The 16,107-nt window shown below is 41.8% G+C and overlaps 1 protein-coding gene across 1 annotated transcript; it reads right to left on the bottom strand.

The window, feature by feature from the left end:
- Positions 1-13,974: 13,974 nt before the first annotated feature.
- On the bottom strand, positions 13,975-15,730 carry LOC128776100 (uncharacterized). Its single transcript, XM_053899221.1, has 2 exons — positions 15,257-15,730; positions 13,975-14,890 (listed from the first exon to the last, which is right to left on the bottom strand). The coding sequence occupies exons 1-2, from the start codon at positions 15,691-15,693 to the stop codon at positions 14,617-14,619; spliced, it is 711 nt and encodes a 236-aa protein (XP_053755196.1). The 5' UTR covers positions 15,694-15,730; the 3' UTR covers positions 13,975-14,616.
- Between the last annotated feature and the right edge of the window lie 377 nt (positions 15,731-16,107).

Raw genomic sequence — 16,107 nt, 5'->3', positions numbered from 1 at the left:
CAAGAGTGACTTCCAGTCAATGTTCAGTTCCCTCCACTTCTTGCACATTCCTAAGACCATTTTGATGTCATAAACTTAGAGCCCTAAACTGAGTCTTTTGCCAAGGAAGTATCTTTTAAAGGAATGAATAAAACCTTTTTTTTCCCTATTTAACAAATACTGCCCTCCAACAATTATAAATGTCAAGACACATAATTCTATTTCATTTAATTCTTGCTGAATATTTACTATAAGCCAGTCAAGAAGCTAAATGCAAGTGACAACCTTGGGTCAGGGTTATACACAGTCCAGTGTAGAAATAGCACATATATACAGATATAACCTTAATGAGATGTTGACAGTGCTTTATTTGAGTTATGAACAAATTTTACAAAACATGGAAGAGAGAGGAATTAATTCTTGTAGAGGCAGGAGCAGAAAGAGTAGGTGCCATTCAATCTCAGCCTTGAAAACTAAGAACAGTAAAAAGGACAATTTGGGACGAGTTTCAGAATTTAAAATATCACAGAGAAATAAAAACACAAACCATCTCCCTCAGAGCCCCCATGCCCTGCTTAGCTGCCTCAGGTACTGTCCTGGGATAATGAGGTTTACAAGTTAAAACGTCTCTCCCCAAAAGGTATGTTGAAGTTTTAACCCCTACCACCTCAGAATGACTGTATTTGGAAATACGGTCTTAGCAGAAGTAATCGGGTTTAACTGAAATCATTAGTGTGGTGTCCTTATAGAAAGGGGGATTTGGACACAGGCAGACATGCTCAGGGAAGACGGTGGGAAGGGGCTCAGGGAGAACCCATGGGAACAAGGAGGATTGATGAGTGACGCATCTGTAACACAAGGAAGGAACAGCGAAGAAGCCAGCAAACCAGAAGTTAGAGGCAAGGGAGGGTTCCCCTATGGCTTTCAGAGGGGGCATGGCACTGCTGACACACTGATTTTGGGGTCTAGTCCCCAGAACTGGGAGACGACAAGCTGCTGTTGTTTTAAGATGCCCAGTTTGTGGTACTTCCTTAGGGCAGCCCTAGGAAACTAACACAGGGAGTTAAGAAGTTGCTGTCAGTTAGGGTTCTGGACTGCCCACCCCTGTCTCAAACACACTGGCTTTCGTTTTATGCTTCTGCTCCGGGTTCTGTGTGAGAAGTGGGGTTCTTTCATAGGGTAGACACGAAAACCACAGTTCTACAGCTTGGGAGTGTGTCAGTTGGACATTTTCCGTTGCAAATCCCCAAAGCCTCAGTCACATGCCTTGAGTAACCGAGAGGATTTAGGACCTGTATGATTATAAAAGTCTGGAGGGGGTGTGAGGTTCGGTGCAGTTTGACAGAGAGGTTGATCAAGGCTCTCGACTCTGCTTCTGTGCAGTGTCCTGTGAAGTTTTCACGTAAGGGTTTCCTCCTTGGGCTGGGTCCTCCTTTTAAGGTTGCAAAACAGTGCCATAGTTTGGCTCTACTCCACAGCACGGTAGGCAGAGGAGGGAGAACAGCTCTGCCCCGGTGTCCCGGGCATGGTTTTGAGGTTCTCACTGATTCCTTGAGCCTGCACTGATGACTTAGGCCTGTGTTCTGGCCCAACTGTGCCGGGAGGGAAGGATTTGCCCTGATTGGCTTAGCCCACTGTTTCCATGAACCTTGGTACCTAACAGAGCACCCCAAAATGTAGTGGCTCAAAACCAGAACAGCATATGCGTTCGTGATTCTGTGGGCCAGGAACTTGGGCAGGACTGAGGTGGGATGGCTCACTATCTTCCATGTGGTGTTGGCTGGGTCCAGTCACACATTTAGAATAAATATGTGTGTAAAAGGTATGGAGTGGCTTGCGTCATTTTTCAGTTTCAAAGTGCCTTCTTCTCAGTTTGTAGGATACTGTCCTTCCTCCACCTTCTAACAGGTGGAGTTTATCTTTTGGCTCGTGCATTTTGCCATGTTTTCTGTGACAACATAATTAATGATTCTGATGCATTCCAATTAGTAAACATGATTTAGAAGTGAGTCATCATGATTGTTTCAACCTGAAGATTAAGCATGAGTAATGTTTTCCTGGGGCGGGAGGGCAGCTAATGGTCCTTTCTCTTGGACAGTGGGCCTGCCGTGGTTGTAAGTCACGGTTCCAGGCAATGGGGAGCGACTAATGTCTTGATTCCATCTGCAGGGCAGATTTTCTGTTCTGAGATTCAGCCTTAAAGTGCCCCTGTAACAGTTCTGAAATATAGTCACACCCTCTTTCATTTCCCCCGTGTACACATAGGCTGCTAGTTTGTGATTTTCCAATTTCCAGCAGCACACTGTGCCCAGAGGCATTTTTTCTTCCTATTGGCCTCATCCATGGGGCCCAGACCACCCCTGGGTGCTCACACAGTATTCTCATTGTCATGGCTTTTTCTTGCTTTCTGGCCTGGAACAGGACAGCCTATTCCATCCAATATATTTATACATCAACCAGGGGAACGGCCACAACTCAATTGTCTTTCCTTCTGAATTCCCTTCCATGCATATTGGAACACATACGATCTCTAATGACTAAATGAAAACAAACACGAACATATTGAAAGGGAAGGACAATGTATCTGTGGTATCTGAGCTGCAGCTATCATGAAAATCTCTGCCCCCCCCCCCCACCCCTGGGCTGTATGCAATTTGTCCAAGAAACATGGGATTCACCTTTTTATGGTGAAAATAAATATCTATTGAATAAGTGAATTAATAATGTATAAATAAATAGGATAACCCTGTGCAGCATACCTGAGGATGGAAAAGTTTAGGGACATGGATAATGTTCCCTGGTGAATAAGCTTTCTTCACTCAAGAGTCCTGGATCCCAGGAAGACACCAGTGAGAGCTGGTAGCAGGTACCTTAAACTTGTATCCTCCTCCCCTACACTGCAGGAAGATACCTGAGCCCAGAAGAGGAGTTTTAAAGAGTGAGAACTTCTCTCTTAAACTGAGTAGGATTAAGATTATGAGGAGTCCTTTGGGAGACTTGGACAGAGTGAGGGATGAGGGGTCGGGGAGAGGGGATGGAGGAAGTGAACAGGGAAGAGGGAAGCCCTCCATTACTTCCCCTTGGGCCTCTCCAAATTGAAAATCCCACCCTGGTGCCTGCAACATTTTCTGCAGGGTTCTTGGCTGTGCCTCCCTGACCAGGAGTGGCTAGTCTACAAGGAGGACTTGAAGGGGCTCCATAGGTGGCTCAGCTGGTTAAGCTTCCAACTTTGGCTCGGGTCACGATCTCATGGTTTGTGGATCTGAGCCCTGCATCAGGCTGTGCGCTGACAGTCTAGAGCCTGTTTGGGATTTTCTTCTCTACTCCTGTCCCTGCCCCCCACTCTCTCTCCAAATAAATAAATGAACTTCACATGTCTCTTCCTTAATGCTGTGGCTCCTGCAACCACTGTTTCATATGAGCAGCTCACTTCTGCTCCTGCATTCCATTGGAGACAGCCCTTGCTCACCTCCATTTGGCTAAAGGACCTGGGCTCTGGAGGAAACAGAGGCTATTTAAGTGAATTATTTCATTAGAACCAGGACCAAGGGCCGCTTCTGCCATTGTCTGGCAGGCTAACCTCAGGACAGCTCCAGATGACTGGGAATATATAATCTGAAGAATCCATTAGCCTGTCAATGTGGGGACTGGGGCCAGGGAGGGGAGGGGGAAGTGGGGGGAGGCAGGTGACAGTAAATATTGTGGAAAGTGTTTAAGGGGTGTGGCCTGACTGCAGCTTCAGCAGCAACCCTAGGACAGGGAGGAGGCACATGGGGGACAGTTAATAGAAGATAAGGAGGGAATTGCAGGGCAAGGTAGATCAGGATGGCCCTCATGCGTGCCTCTCCAGGCCATCAAACTTGAATGCCCATTGGAATCTCCTGGGATTCTACAAAATGTTGGAACCTGGGTTTTACCCAGGTTCTGATTAAATTGGTCTAGCTTGTGGCCTGGACATCAGAGTTAGGATGCTCCAGATGAGGAGGCTGAAGAGAATGGAGAGATTTTATCATTTCATAGTGGAGAGCGGGAGGGACCCCTACAGAGCACAGCTTCTCAGGTGAAGCAGAGCCCAAGAGGGAAAGATACCTACATGGACTAGTGACAAAGAAAGGGCCATACATTTTATCTTTTGAGTTCCCAGGACAATTAATAGTCCCATTTACCACTCTTCTTTCCCTTACCAGTCATGTGGCCTTGGTCAAGTGTTATTTTCCTCACCTGTAAGATGGGTATCATCACCTAATCTACGTATTTCCTATTATTGCCATAAAAATCAGGGTTGATGAGGATGCTGTGCAAACAGTCTAGGATGGGAGAGAAGAAACAGCAGAGCTGTGTCTCCACTCCATGGCTTCCATTGAGCTTAGAATGAACTTCAAACTCTACTCAGACCCACAGACCCCACATGGTGGGGCTCTTGCCTACACCTCCAGGTTCAACACTTGCCATTCCCATCTGTGTTCACATGTTCTAGACACGCCGGCTTGTCTCTGCTCTGGAATACCGAGTTCTTCCTTCTTTCTGCAATTTCTGTCTCCTCCACCTGGATTGCAAGAGCCCTACATATTCCAGTGTAACCTCATCTTTTCTTGGGGTTTTTATTATCGCAATGCACTCAACTAGCAGCAGGGTAGGCAGTGACTGCTCAGTATGGAATTAGAAGTATGGATTGTGACTGAAAAGGAAGGAGTTTATAGAAAAGATGTTGAGTGGGGAATGTGGAGGTGAAAACTTGATTTTTGTGTTGGAGGAGAGACTTGAGTATTTTTTCTTCAGAGGGAGGAGCCAGCAGGAGGGAAACTTGTCATGTGTGGAAAGTCTGGTAATCAAGGGATCAAATTCCCCCAGCACTTTCTCCATGCAAAATCCCTTTGAAGAGATAAAACATGTGATTGATTCCTAAGGAATCTGGTTCTCACTTAGCTTCCTTTTTTTCCTATCACTTTATGGATTTCTATACTGTATTACAAATACTTCCTTATGCATGTGTGTGTGAACGGTGAGCTCAGTGAGCAGAGGGGGATAGGTCTTCCTCATTGGATCCTAGTGCTGAATACAAAAAATGGTAAGTGACATGGGTGCCCTGGAGCAGCAGGAATCCACTCAATGAATGGAAGAAGGAGCAATGGAAAAGAGGGAACAAGGCGGGAACACGGAGTGTGTCGATGCTGAAAGAACTTCATGAGAGCTTCATGATGGGGAGGGAAGGAGTAGGAGCAAACACTATTTTTCTCTGCTCTCTCATAGTCCTTGTCTACATTCTAGCATATTTTACAGAGCTATAATCAAACATCTGCATAATTGGACATTTAGTTTTACCAAACAGTATTTTGAACAACACCTTACACTGGCTCATATTCTTCATAATTATTGTGAGAACTGCACAATATTTTATCCAGTTAATGTACTGCAATTTACGTCACTGTCTTCACTGTCCCTGTTGTTGGACATTCAGGTTGTTTTCAATTTCTGCTATTACAGAGAATGCTACAGGGAGGAGTAGCATACAGAGGGATTGCCCTTCTCCTGAATTAGCTCCTCATCTAAATTACAGTGAGTGAAATTACTGGGTCAAAGGGCAGGAACCTTCTATGGTTTCAGTACCTACTACTGTGTTCCTGTTTTTTATCCACAGTCATAAAGTCTCATCCATTTCACTGTAAACAATGGTGCTAGTGTTATTATTATATCTTTCTTGACAAGTTAAGGATATAAAAGTATACTTTGTTGTTTAATTTGAATTTGGTTACAGGCTGAACCCTCTCCGGTGTTTGCTTACTATGTATACCTTGTACTATTTATGTTATTTACCATCAAGGGGCATTTGTGATATTTACATATATTAGAATTAAAATTTTTATATATTGTGACTAATAATCCATTTCTCTAACATTTGAGCAAGATACACTTCTTGCTGTTTGCTTTTTCACTATGATCAGTTGGTTCTTGTACTGAAGTCATATATTGATCTTTTCCTTGCAGAATTCTTTCAAAAATCAGAAACTATTATCTAAGTAAGCCTATAAAAACTCTCAATTCTATTATGTGCAATTTATGATCATTAAGTTATTTAATAAATTTGTGATTTTAAGTATACACTTTAGATATAATTTGATGTTTTCCTAAACTGTAATCCCATGGAAGTTTAGAGTCTATATATGAGAGACTTAGGGAACAGTCTTGTTCAAAGGGAGGGCAGGCTGCTTATCTTGAAACTGCATTTCTGCCTCAATCACACAGTTCTTTTTGACAGTGCTCCTTGTTTAGTAGCTTTATGATGGGGGTGATTATAATGGGGATTATGACTAGAGAAAGGCTAATGCTTTCCAGACCAGGACGCAGTTGTGATTATTTTGGGCTCAAGGCACTTTTGCATTCCTGGGCTTCTCCCTCATAAAAATATTAGAAATTGTATTTTATATCTATTTTTTTTATAAGGGTGAATATAATTTTGGCTGGATTCATTATTACATGATCCTTTTTCTTTAGAATACCTTAATTAAAACATTTTTTATGTGCCACAAATCTGGCTTATTGTGTCTAATGGATGAATCAATCCTGTCCCAAATTCTTCCTTTAGCATTATTTAACTTTATCTATCTATCTATCTATCTATCTATCTAAATAATTGAGTCTACTTCTTGCCTTTGCATTCAGTTCCTCAGATTTACATTTCTGTCTGTATCAGAATAACAGTATTTTAACAATTACTTTTTAAAAAAAATATGTTCAAATATCTGTTCGAGTTGATTTATAACCCAGAGTTCTTTTTAGGTCTCTTAACCACTTATTTCCAAAATGAACTTTAGAACCCTTCTGTTTATTATACAACAGAAAACCCTGTTGAAGTTGCATTGTGTTTGTAAGTTATTGCAAAGAGATGTGACATCTTTATAAAGGTACAACAATTTGATATTCTCTTGCAGGATCAGGATACCATGTTCATGTTACAGAGAGGGTTCAAAAGGAATCAAGAGAGAGGCAGGAAATAGGATAAAGAAGAACCTGCAGTCTGTTAGGGTGAACTCCCAACTAGGGGTGTTCAGTGAGTCTGAGACACAAACTCCTGTGAGTCAACATAGTTTCAGAAGAAGGTTGTAAACCAGCACTGTAGGACAAGTGCAAATTTATTTTTCAGATTAGGGGAACAGAAATGCTCTTGGGCAGAGGTACTAAGACTAACCTTTGGGCAAACCTTCCTTCTCCTAATCTGGCATTCTAAAGTGGGTATGGTAGCCCTCAGTATCATATTACTTATGAGTGAGTTTAAACAACACCAAATTTTTTTTTTTAGGCAGTTATCCTTGAGACCAATAAATAGTGATAGTAACAGGGAAAAGAGATCAGGGGTGAAGGCTGGCCAGTATGGAGCTATTTTGGGTCATCACTCATGATCAATTAACTTCTCTCCTTTTTCTCTTATTTTATATATCCTTATAGTTTTCTACGTTTATAGTTTTCTAATATGAAAGACAGCAATTTTAGGATAGATTTGCAAAATTTGGAGGCCTCCTAAGTCTAAGTCTTTAATGATGGAAAACTAATAAGCACTATAATTCAAGCTAATGACTTACAGCTGTTTTCTGCATGAATAGACATAACTCTAATATAAGAGCCATTAGAGTAAATTGAATAACTTTAGTGTAGAGAGACTTTGGTTGTATACCATATTTAATAAATCAAATACAGAGGTTACACTTGGAAAGCTGTTTCCCTTTATGAATCATGAAAAGGACCTAGGCTAGGAAGATTTCTGTGCTTCCAAGAAAAAGATGAAAGATACATGATCTGAAACTTCAGACTTTCAAAATTTCAAGGACAATGTTTTACTTAAACTTTAATGTTATGAGGCAAATTGGAGCACCTTGTTGGAAAATCTCCCAGTAGGTCTATGCCTGCCTAGTCTTCACACGTAGAGGTACACAATTACCTTTATTTACTCAGAGAAGCCATCCCAATTCAAATAAATCAAATAATGACTTATATATTTACTGGGGGATAGCACATTATTTTCCAACACTAGTTACTGTTGTTTAGTAGATGTGTATCAACAACAAAATCATCCAGTATTTGAGGGAGCTCAGCAAATTTAAAAAGAGTGGTCGGGCTGACTAAACACAGAAAATTTCCCTCAATGAAATAGGAAATTCAGTTTAAACTTACCATGAATTGGTCATGGTCCCAGACATCAAATAGAAATAAATGTAAACTATCTCTTGGAGATTTAAACCCAGGCCAATAAAAATCCCTGTTGGTTAACTACCACTGAACACAAACTAAAAATTTTAAAAATCACAAAATACACATGGAAGAAGTCATCATAAGTAAGAGCCATCAGATTCTTATTTATGAAATCCATGAAATCAATTCATCAGATCATTAACTTTTTATCTTTTTTAATTCCTTTCTTATACATTCTTTTGGCATATTTTCCATGTCATTTTCTGTATAAATCTTCCTTATTATTGTCATTATTATATTCAATTTTATTTATGTATTATAAATTATTTAGCTAATTCCCTATTACTGGACGTGGTTCCTACTCTGCCATCTTCCCATAATCCCCTTCTTCTTTGACTTAATATAGATACCAACCTCTTACCACAGGTTACAAAGCCCTCTAAACCTAACCCAGTAATTCTCACTATTGATTGCAAGAACCAAATAAATGTGTGTGTGTGTGTGTGTGTGTGTGTGTGTGTGTGTGTGTGTGTATACATACATACTGAGGATCAGGCACCATCTCTAAGAGTCAAATTCTAGCCTCATATCTTTCCATTTTATCTTTTACTCTCTGTGCGCTAACTTTAATATTCTCTCCATTTCTTGAACATGTTTTGTAGCTGGGTGTGGTAAATATTTTGCAAATGGTAACTCTCTAGGAAGAAGAATCCCAATTTGCAAATTTTGCAAAATTTACACTTTGTAAATACTCCCAACATGTCTGGTTTCCAGCTGCCAATAAGCTATCACTGTTGGGAAGAGATGCTAACAATGGCTTGCATGAGCTGAGATGAGCAGGCTCTATCTTGTCACTGATAACTATGCTTGTGCTCCTGGTCTCTATGTCTGAATACCCCTTAATTTCCCCACCTCCCACTACAACCTTTCAATCTTCAGATCTCTAATTAAAATTTCTCTCATAAGGGAACTCTTTCCATAGTTCTTGGCTAAGCTTTATCTTCCCTACATATACCTATGCTGCACTGTATTTTACTGTTAATAATCATATTTTATGTTAATGTTGATATCAATCTTCCCTGTTAATCCACCAATGAGTGCAGAGGCCATGTCTTTCCTGTTCATCTCTGTATCATTGCTGTATTAGTTGGAGCCTGCCATGGCACAACACATGGACTGGGTTGCTTAAATAATAGATGTTTGTTTTCTTACCGTTCTGTAGGCTGGAAATCTGAGCTCAAGGCGCTAGCATGGCCAGGTTTTTGAGGTCTCTTATGCTGGCTTGCAGATGGCCATCCCTTGTCCTTGTGTGCTCACATGGTAGAGAAAGAAAGAGAAGAAGCAAACTCTGTAGTGACTCTTATAATGGCACTATGATGGTCCTACTTTCATATTCTTATCTAAATCTAATTACTGCTCAAAGGCCTTATCCATAAATACCATCACCTTGGGATTAGGGCTTTAACAGATGAATTTGCAGCAGGCTGAATTATTTATTACTCTTGGGAGCTCAGCACCACCTCCTAGATTGCATATGCCCTGTAGACAGGCCTGGCATTCTTTGGCAGCTCCCAGGTCTGGTGTATGTGACACTATTTCTGGTTTCCCTAGGGTTGTGTGGGTTTTCCTTTGTATTCCTGAGTCACGTCCTGAGCCCAATCTTCAAGAAACTGAATGATGAATAGTCTTGGTGATGCTCCCTGATCTGGAATCAGCTGTTCTTCTTTTTGAGTCCTTAGTTCTGGCCCCTATATAGTCTACCATCTCCAGAAATCCAGTCATCAGTGATCAGGGACATAACTCTCTAGCAGAGCTGGTCTTACTTGCGAGGTTCTGAGATGGCATCTGGCTATTCGACAGGATCTGTTTGGCATCCAGCTGCCACCTGATAAGCTCATTTTTCTTCCAGTTTTAAATCTCCTGCCAACATTAATGGGTCTTTCAGTAACTTCCTATATCTGGATAGAAGACCAATAGTCTCATTTGCAGAATGGAAATGGTTGACTTGACCTGGATCCAATGTGATCAGCTCATTCAGGCTCATGTTACCTCTTACTTCCCCAGTTCCTTTGTTCATCTCACAGAGTCTTGTTTATTTTTAGAGATGTGATATAATATATTATAAGGAAAGTTTTTTTAAAATCTGGATTAGGTTAGACCATAGCCCTCCTGTGCCTACTGTAAGGATAGCATTTGTCACAATGGGTTCTAATTGCTTTTTTCCTACATGCCACAAACACTTAATCTACTGGACACTATGTTAAGTGTTACAGTGGAGAACAAAATGGATGCAGTTACTGTGTGAATGGAACTTTTAGTCTAAGGGGGTATAGACATTAATAAAATAATTATGCTAATAAATGTGTAAACTACAACTGAAAGAGTGATCGGAGAGAAAGGTGTATGTACTCTTTGAATTAATATAACCTAGACTCAAGGGGTGGTCGTCTGTGAAAGCTTCCTTGAGGAAACAATGCTTAGCCAAACTGAGAGAAGAGTTGGAGTTAATTGAAAAGAGGGAAGATATGGGGACTCTGGAACATGGAAACAGCAGGTGGAAAAGCTCTGTGGTAGGAAGAAGGTGCACATTCTGACAAATTAGAAGAATGCCAATGTAACTAGAACTTAGAGTGAGAGGGAGAGCATAGTGAGAAATGAGAATGGAACAATAGTAACTTGGTAGACTATATTAAGGGTTTTGTTAACTATCTTTATGAAGGCACAAAATTATACCTTCCTAGATCTACGGATCAGCCAAGCTCTCCAGGAAGTCTAAAAGTACCTCTTTATGGAAACAATCTTATTGTCCTGGCAAGCCTGAGTAGGAGAGATGAAACCCAGATTTATAGTTTTTGGCTCCAGGCCCTGCCAGAGATAAGCACAGGACCTTTGTTACCTCTATCCATCACTCACATGCAGCAGCTGCTACAGGAATATCCAGAAAAGTTTTACCAAGAACAAATATCTGAGGATCTGGGGCACCTGGGTGGCTCAGTTGGTTAAACATCCGACTCTTGATTCCAGCTCAGGTCATGATCTCACGGTTCATGAGTTTGAGCCCTGAGTGAGCCTCAGTGCTGGTGGTATAGAGTCTGCTTGGGATTCTTTCTCCCTCTCTCTTGCTGTCTCTCTCAAAACAAATAAACTTAAAAAAAATCTCTGAGGAGGCAAATAATTGAAGAGCCTTACTCCCAACCCCAGAGATATTCTTGAGAATGAATAGTTAATCATCTAGGATGGATCCAGGTAATGAGATGGCTCTTAGAAAGTCAAGTCAAGTCAACCTAGGAACTTCAGAGTAAAGAAAATATGATTTGCTTTACATCCCCACAATTACTAACCATTCCTTCCTTCAGAGATGTGGTCTCAGTCATAGCAAATTCTTCCTGGAGAGTTGGCCCAATGATGAATCTCTTGAGAACCAAGTGAAGCAGGAGAGCTGAGCAAGTGAATTCTCTGGAGGAATTTTCTAAGAGAGTGATCTAAAGATAGAATGAACTACCTCTGAAGATAGTGATATCTAAATTTCAAAAATAAGCTAGAAGACCATTTGGAGTGTTACAGAGGAGATTCACACATGTGGGTTGGTCTACATGAGCTTCTTCCCACCTTGAGAATCTTAGAGGCAGAAAGAATAATGTAAACAAGTAGCTATAGGATGGAGAGGACTGAGAACTCAGAGAGAGATAAGAGGTGTTGGTAAAAATCATTCAATCATGAGAAAGAACAGAAGGACTTAGTTTTGTTTGGAGTAGAAGTAGCCTATGGCATTGCACATAATCTTACCTGGGCTTGGGAACCAGGGGAAAGAATTCTGGTATTGCATGCTTTCTGAAAACTGTGGTTTCCAACTTGAACTCAGGTCTCTATATCTAGCCACATGCCCTGAATATGATATCCAGATTTGGGGTTTGAAGTACAGTTATTGTGGTTTGAATGGATATTACTTATCCACAGCTGTGTAACAAATTACCTAAAAACTTAGCAGCTCAGAAGAACAAATATGTATTATCTCACAGATTCTGAAGGTATGCTATCTGGGAGAGGCTCAGCTGGGTGGTTCTGGCTCAGGGTCTCTCTCGAGGTTGCAGTCCAGCTCTCGGCTGGATCTAGAATCATCTCTAGGCTCCCGTGGGGCTGAAGAAGCCATGTCTGAGCTCTCTCACTTGGTTGTTGACAGGCCTCCATTCCTTGACACATGGACCCCTCCACAGCCTGCTGTTGAATTGAGTGGCCTCATTTCATGGCATCTGGCTTCCCACGAAGGAGAGACTCAAGAGGGAGAGAAGTGTGAGCAGGTGAGTGAAATGGTGCTCCAAAAGGAAGCAGGACTTTTATCTAGAACACATTAAGATCTCTTACAGCTCAAGAAGATAATTACTCAATTAAAAATGGGCAAAATAGTGGAACTGGAACTTCACAAAAGAAGGTAAACAAACGGCTAATACATACATGAAAAGATCCTTGATTATCACCAGTCATTAGGGGGGAAAATTAAAATCTATAATGAGGCACTGCTATAATGAGAATGGCTAAAATTTAAAAAGGCTGAAAACATCAAGCCTTGTCAAGGGTGTGGGGAGCAAGGCAAATGATCATAAGTTTCTGCTGGGAGAGTAAAATGGCATGGTCATTTGTAAGCTGGCATAGTCTATTTAGTTAAAACAGGCATTTACCATATAATTTCTAGCTAATTGTCCAAGAGAAATGACTTCAACTGTTCATGAAATACTTGTACATGAATATTCATAAGTGTCATGCATAACAGCTGAAACTGGAAATAATACATGTGTCCACCCAACAAATTCTGGTATATAATGGAATACTGTTTAACTACCCACCCCAATCCTTGAGCCAATTAATATCCAATTAACACCCCAAATAGTTATATCTGATATATGCGGCAATATAAATAAATCTCCCAAACATTATGCTGAGTGAAAGAACCTAGATACAAGAGAGTACATACATACCTATCTGTAGAGAAGTGAATCCAGAGAGATAGAAATCACATCAGTGACTGTGTGAGGCATAGGGATTTGGGGAATATTGGCTGCAAAATGACAGGAAAAACATTCTGGGATGATGGAAACATTTATACCTTTTGTTGTGATAATTAGATAGGTTTTATGGAATACTTTAGGTAAAACTCATGGAAATATAAATCATGTATATAATTTTATATTCTATAATTTCACCTTATGAAAGTTGATTTTAAAAGTAAGAAAAAGCTTATAATACATAAACTAAATATTTTTAGGAATACAAGGGATAATTCACAAAAATTAAATAATACTTGGAAACTTTATTGCCCTCTCTTTGTCTTTGCAAGATCAACTACCCAGGCAAAAATAATATATAAGAATATTATAATTATTTGCTTTAAGTACATATCCATAGCTAGCTAACTAGATACTGATATAAAAGTTGTTACCTCAGGAAATGTGCTCTATTTTCTGTTATTTAAAACATTTGTAGGAAAGGATCACATCCTAGACCTGATAGAAAATCTTAAAATTTCCCAGGCAAAAATAGATCACTCTGTATCAAACCTCAATGCACAAAACCTGGAACTACATAAGTGAACAATAATTTTAAAAGCTATTTAAAATTTTAAATTTCCCTACTAAATTACTTTTGAGCTAAAGGTAGATATCAAAAGGAAAATTAAAGACAATTTTAAGAATGGCAACTTCACATCTCAGAACATGATGAATGGTTAAAGATGAAGTCAGAGAAAAACCTTACAGAGTTTCATTATTTATTTCTTCACTAAATAATATTTATTGAAGGGCTATATGTTATGCCCAGAATTCGTGATCCCCAAATACCGCCAGGGAGCCGAGTCCGATGTAAAAGCAAAAGAGCCTTTATTCGAGCTAGCTCGAGCTCAATCCCCTACCTGCACTGACGCAGCGGTGAGATACCAGGGAGAGAGAGCGAGTTTCAAAAGCACAAAGGTTTTATTGGGGCCTAGGGGCAGTTGGTGAGGTAATGGCTATGGCCTCAGCTGATTGGCTGGGGAAGGGTCCGAGTTCTGTTAGGCAGGTGGGGGAGGGGGTTGCTCAAGGGGAGGAGGTGTGGTCAAGGTGAAGGACACAGAACAAGATGGAGTCGGCCGGCTTAGGCCCGCCCTTTCATTCCCCCCTTGTCATGTAGCTTACGGACCCAATCATGGGACCGGCTGCATTTATGGTGACAAGGGGAACAGAGTTTGCAGGTTTACACAAAGTTCTGGGAACCAAGTGTCCCTGGATTGGCTCTGGGAGGTCTGATTAAGTATTGTCCCTGAGCTGGTGTCTGTGATCTGCCAGGTGATGTTTTGGGGGGCGTGGGGACTCCCAGCAGCATGAGCAATGACAAGCAGAGTTAACAGAGTTACCAATATTAGGTGGGTTGAATGCGCTGTAGCTTGAGCTTGAGTGGGTTGTGTTGGTCCCAATTGATGGCCCATCACGTGATGAAGTCCTTCCGGATTGAGGAGGGGTCCGCTGGCCGAACATAGGTGTGATGGACCCAGGTCGCGATGTCGTCTACTTTGAGAGCGGTGGGGGTTGTCAGCGCCACGATGTAGGGTCCCTTCCAGCGCGGCTCGAGGGTCTCTTGGTGGTGCCTCTTGACGTAGACCCAGTCTCCCGGCCTGTACTGATGAGGTGTCGGGGTCAGGCCAACCTCGTAGATGGCACGGAGGCGCGGCCAAATGTCCTCGTGCGCCCTCTGGAGCCCTCTCAAGGAAAGAAAAAGTTCTTGATCTTTAAACTCAGCAATAAGTTCAGCTCGAAGGCTGGGAATAACAGGGGGTGGCCTGCCAAACATGATCTCGTAGGGAGTAAAACCCAAGGTGTAAGGGGTGTTCCTAACCCGGTAAAGGGCATATGGTAGGAGAGTCACCCAGTCCCCGCCAGTCTCCATGGTTAATTTGGTAAGGGTCTCTTTTAGGGTTCTATTCATTCTTTTTACCTGTCCTAAGCTCTGGGGCCTATAAGCACAATGTAATTTCCAGTTTGCCCCCACCGCCTTGGCTACTGCCTGTGTTACCTGCGAGATAAAAGCTGGTCCATTGTTGGATCCTACCATGGCAGGACAACCATACCTGGGTAAGATGTCTTCTAGTAGCTTCTTAGCCACCGTCTGAGCCGTTTCATGCTTGGTTGGGTATGCCTCCACCCAGCCAGAGAAGGTGTCTGTAAATACTAAAAGATATTTATAACCATACTTTCCTGGTTTGACTTCAGTGAAGTCGACTTCCCATTGGGCTCCCGGTCTGGTGCCTCTGAGCCTGGTTCCTTTTTTATTTAATGTGGCTCTCGCGTTGGTGAGTTGGCAGGTCTTGCAGGCAGATACAACTTGCTCTATTTTGGTGTCCTGTTGGTGAATCTTGATTCCGGCATGTCGGATTAAGTCTTTTAATTTTCGGGCCCCCATGTGAGTAGACTGATGCATGTGCTCTAATGTTGAGACTCCGAGCCGGTCTGGCAGCACGTGCTCCTTGTTAGGTGTATACCACCATCCCTTTATCTCCTGGGCCATGGGGAGTTTCTTGATCTGCTGTAACTCCTCCTGGGAGTATTTGGGCTGGTCTGGTAAAGCTGGGTCTCCTGGGTCTGGTAGTTATATGGTCATGGTGGGGACTGAAGTAAGGGTGACTGCCTTGGCTGCCTGGTCCGCCTTTCGATTACCTCTAGCTACTGGGTTATCAGCTTTTTGGTGCCCTTGGCAGTGGATAATGGCTAGCTTGGCAGGAAGCCATAAGGCCGTAAGCAGGTTAAGTATCTCCTGCTTATTTTTTATAGTCCGTCCTTCTGCCGTCAGTAACCCCCTCTCCTGATAAATTGCTCCATGAATATGAGCTGTGGCAAACGCATAACAGCTGTCTGTGTAGATGTTAAGCCGTTTTCCAGCTCCCAGCATCAGCACCTTGGTGAGGGCTATGAGCTCTGCTCG

Source organism: Panthera pardus, unplaced genomic scaffold, assembly GCF_024362965.1.
Source record: "Panthera pardus isolate Hobbes unplaced genomic scaffold, ASM2436296v1 HiC_scaffold_12, whole genome shotgun sequence".
In the NCBI taxonomy this organism is placed as follows: Eukaryota; Metazoa; Chordata; class Mammalia; order Carnivora; family Felidae; genus Panthera; species Panthera pardus.
The sequence above is the reverse complement of the archived record's forward strand: the minus strand, read 5'-3'. Positions and strand labels throughout refer to the sequence as shown.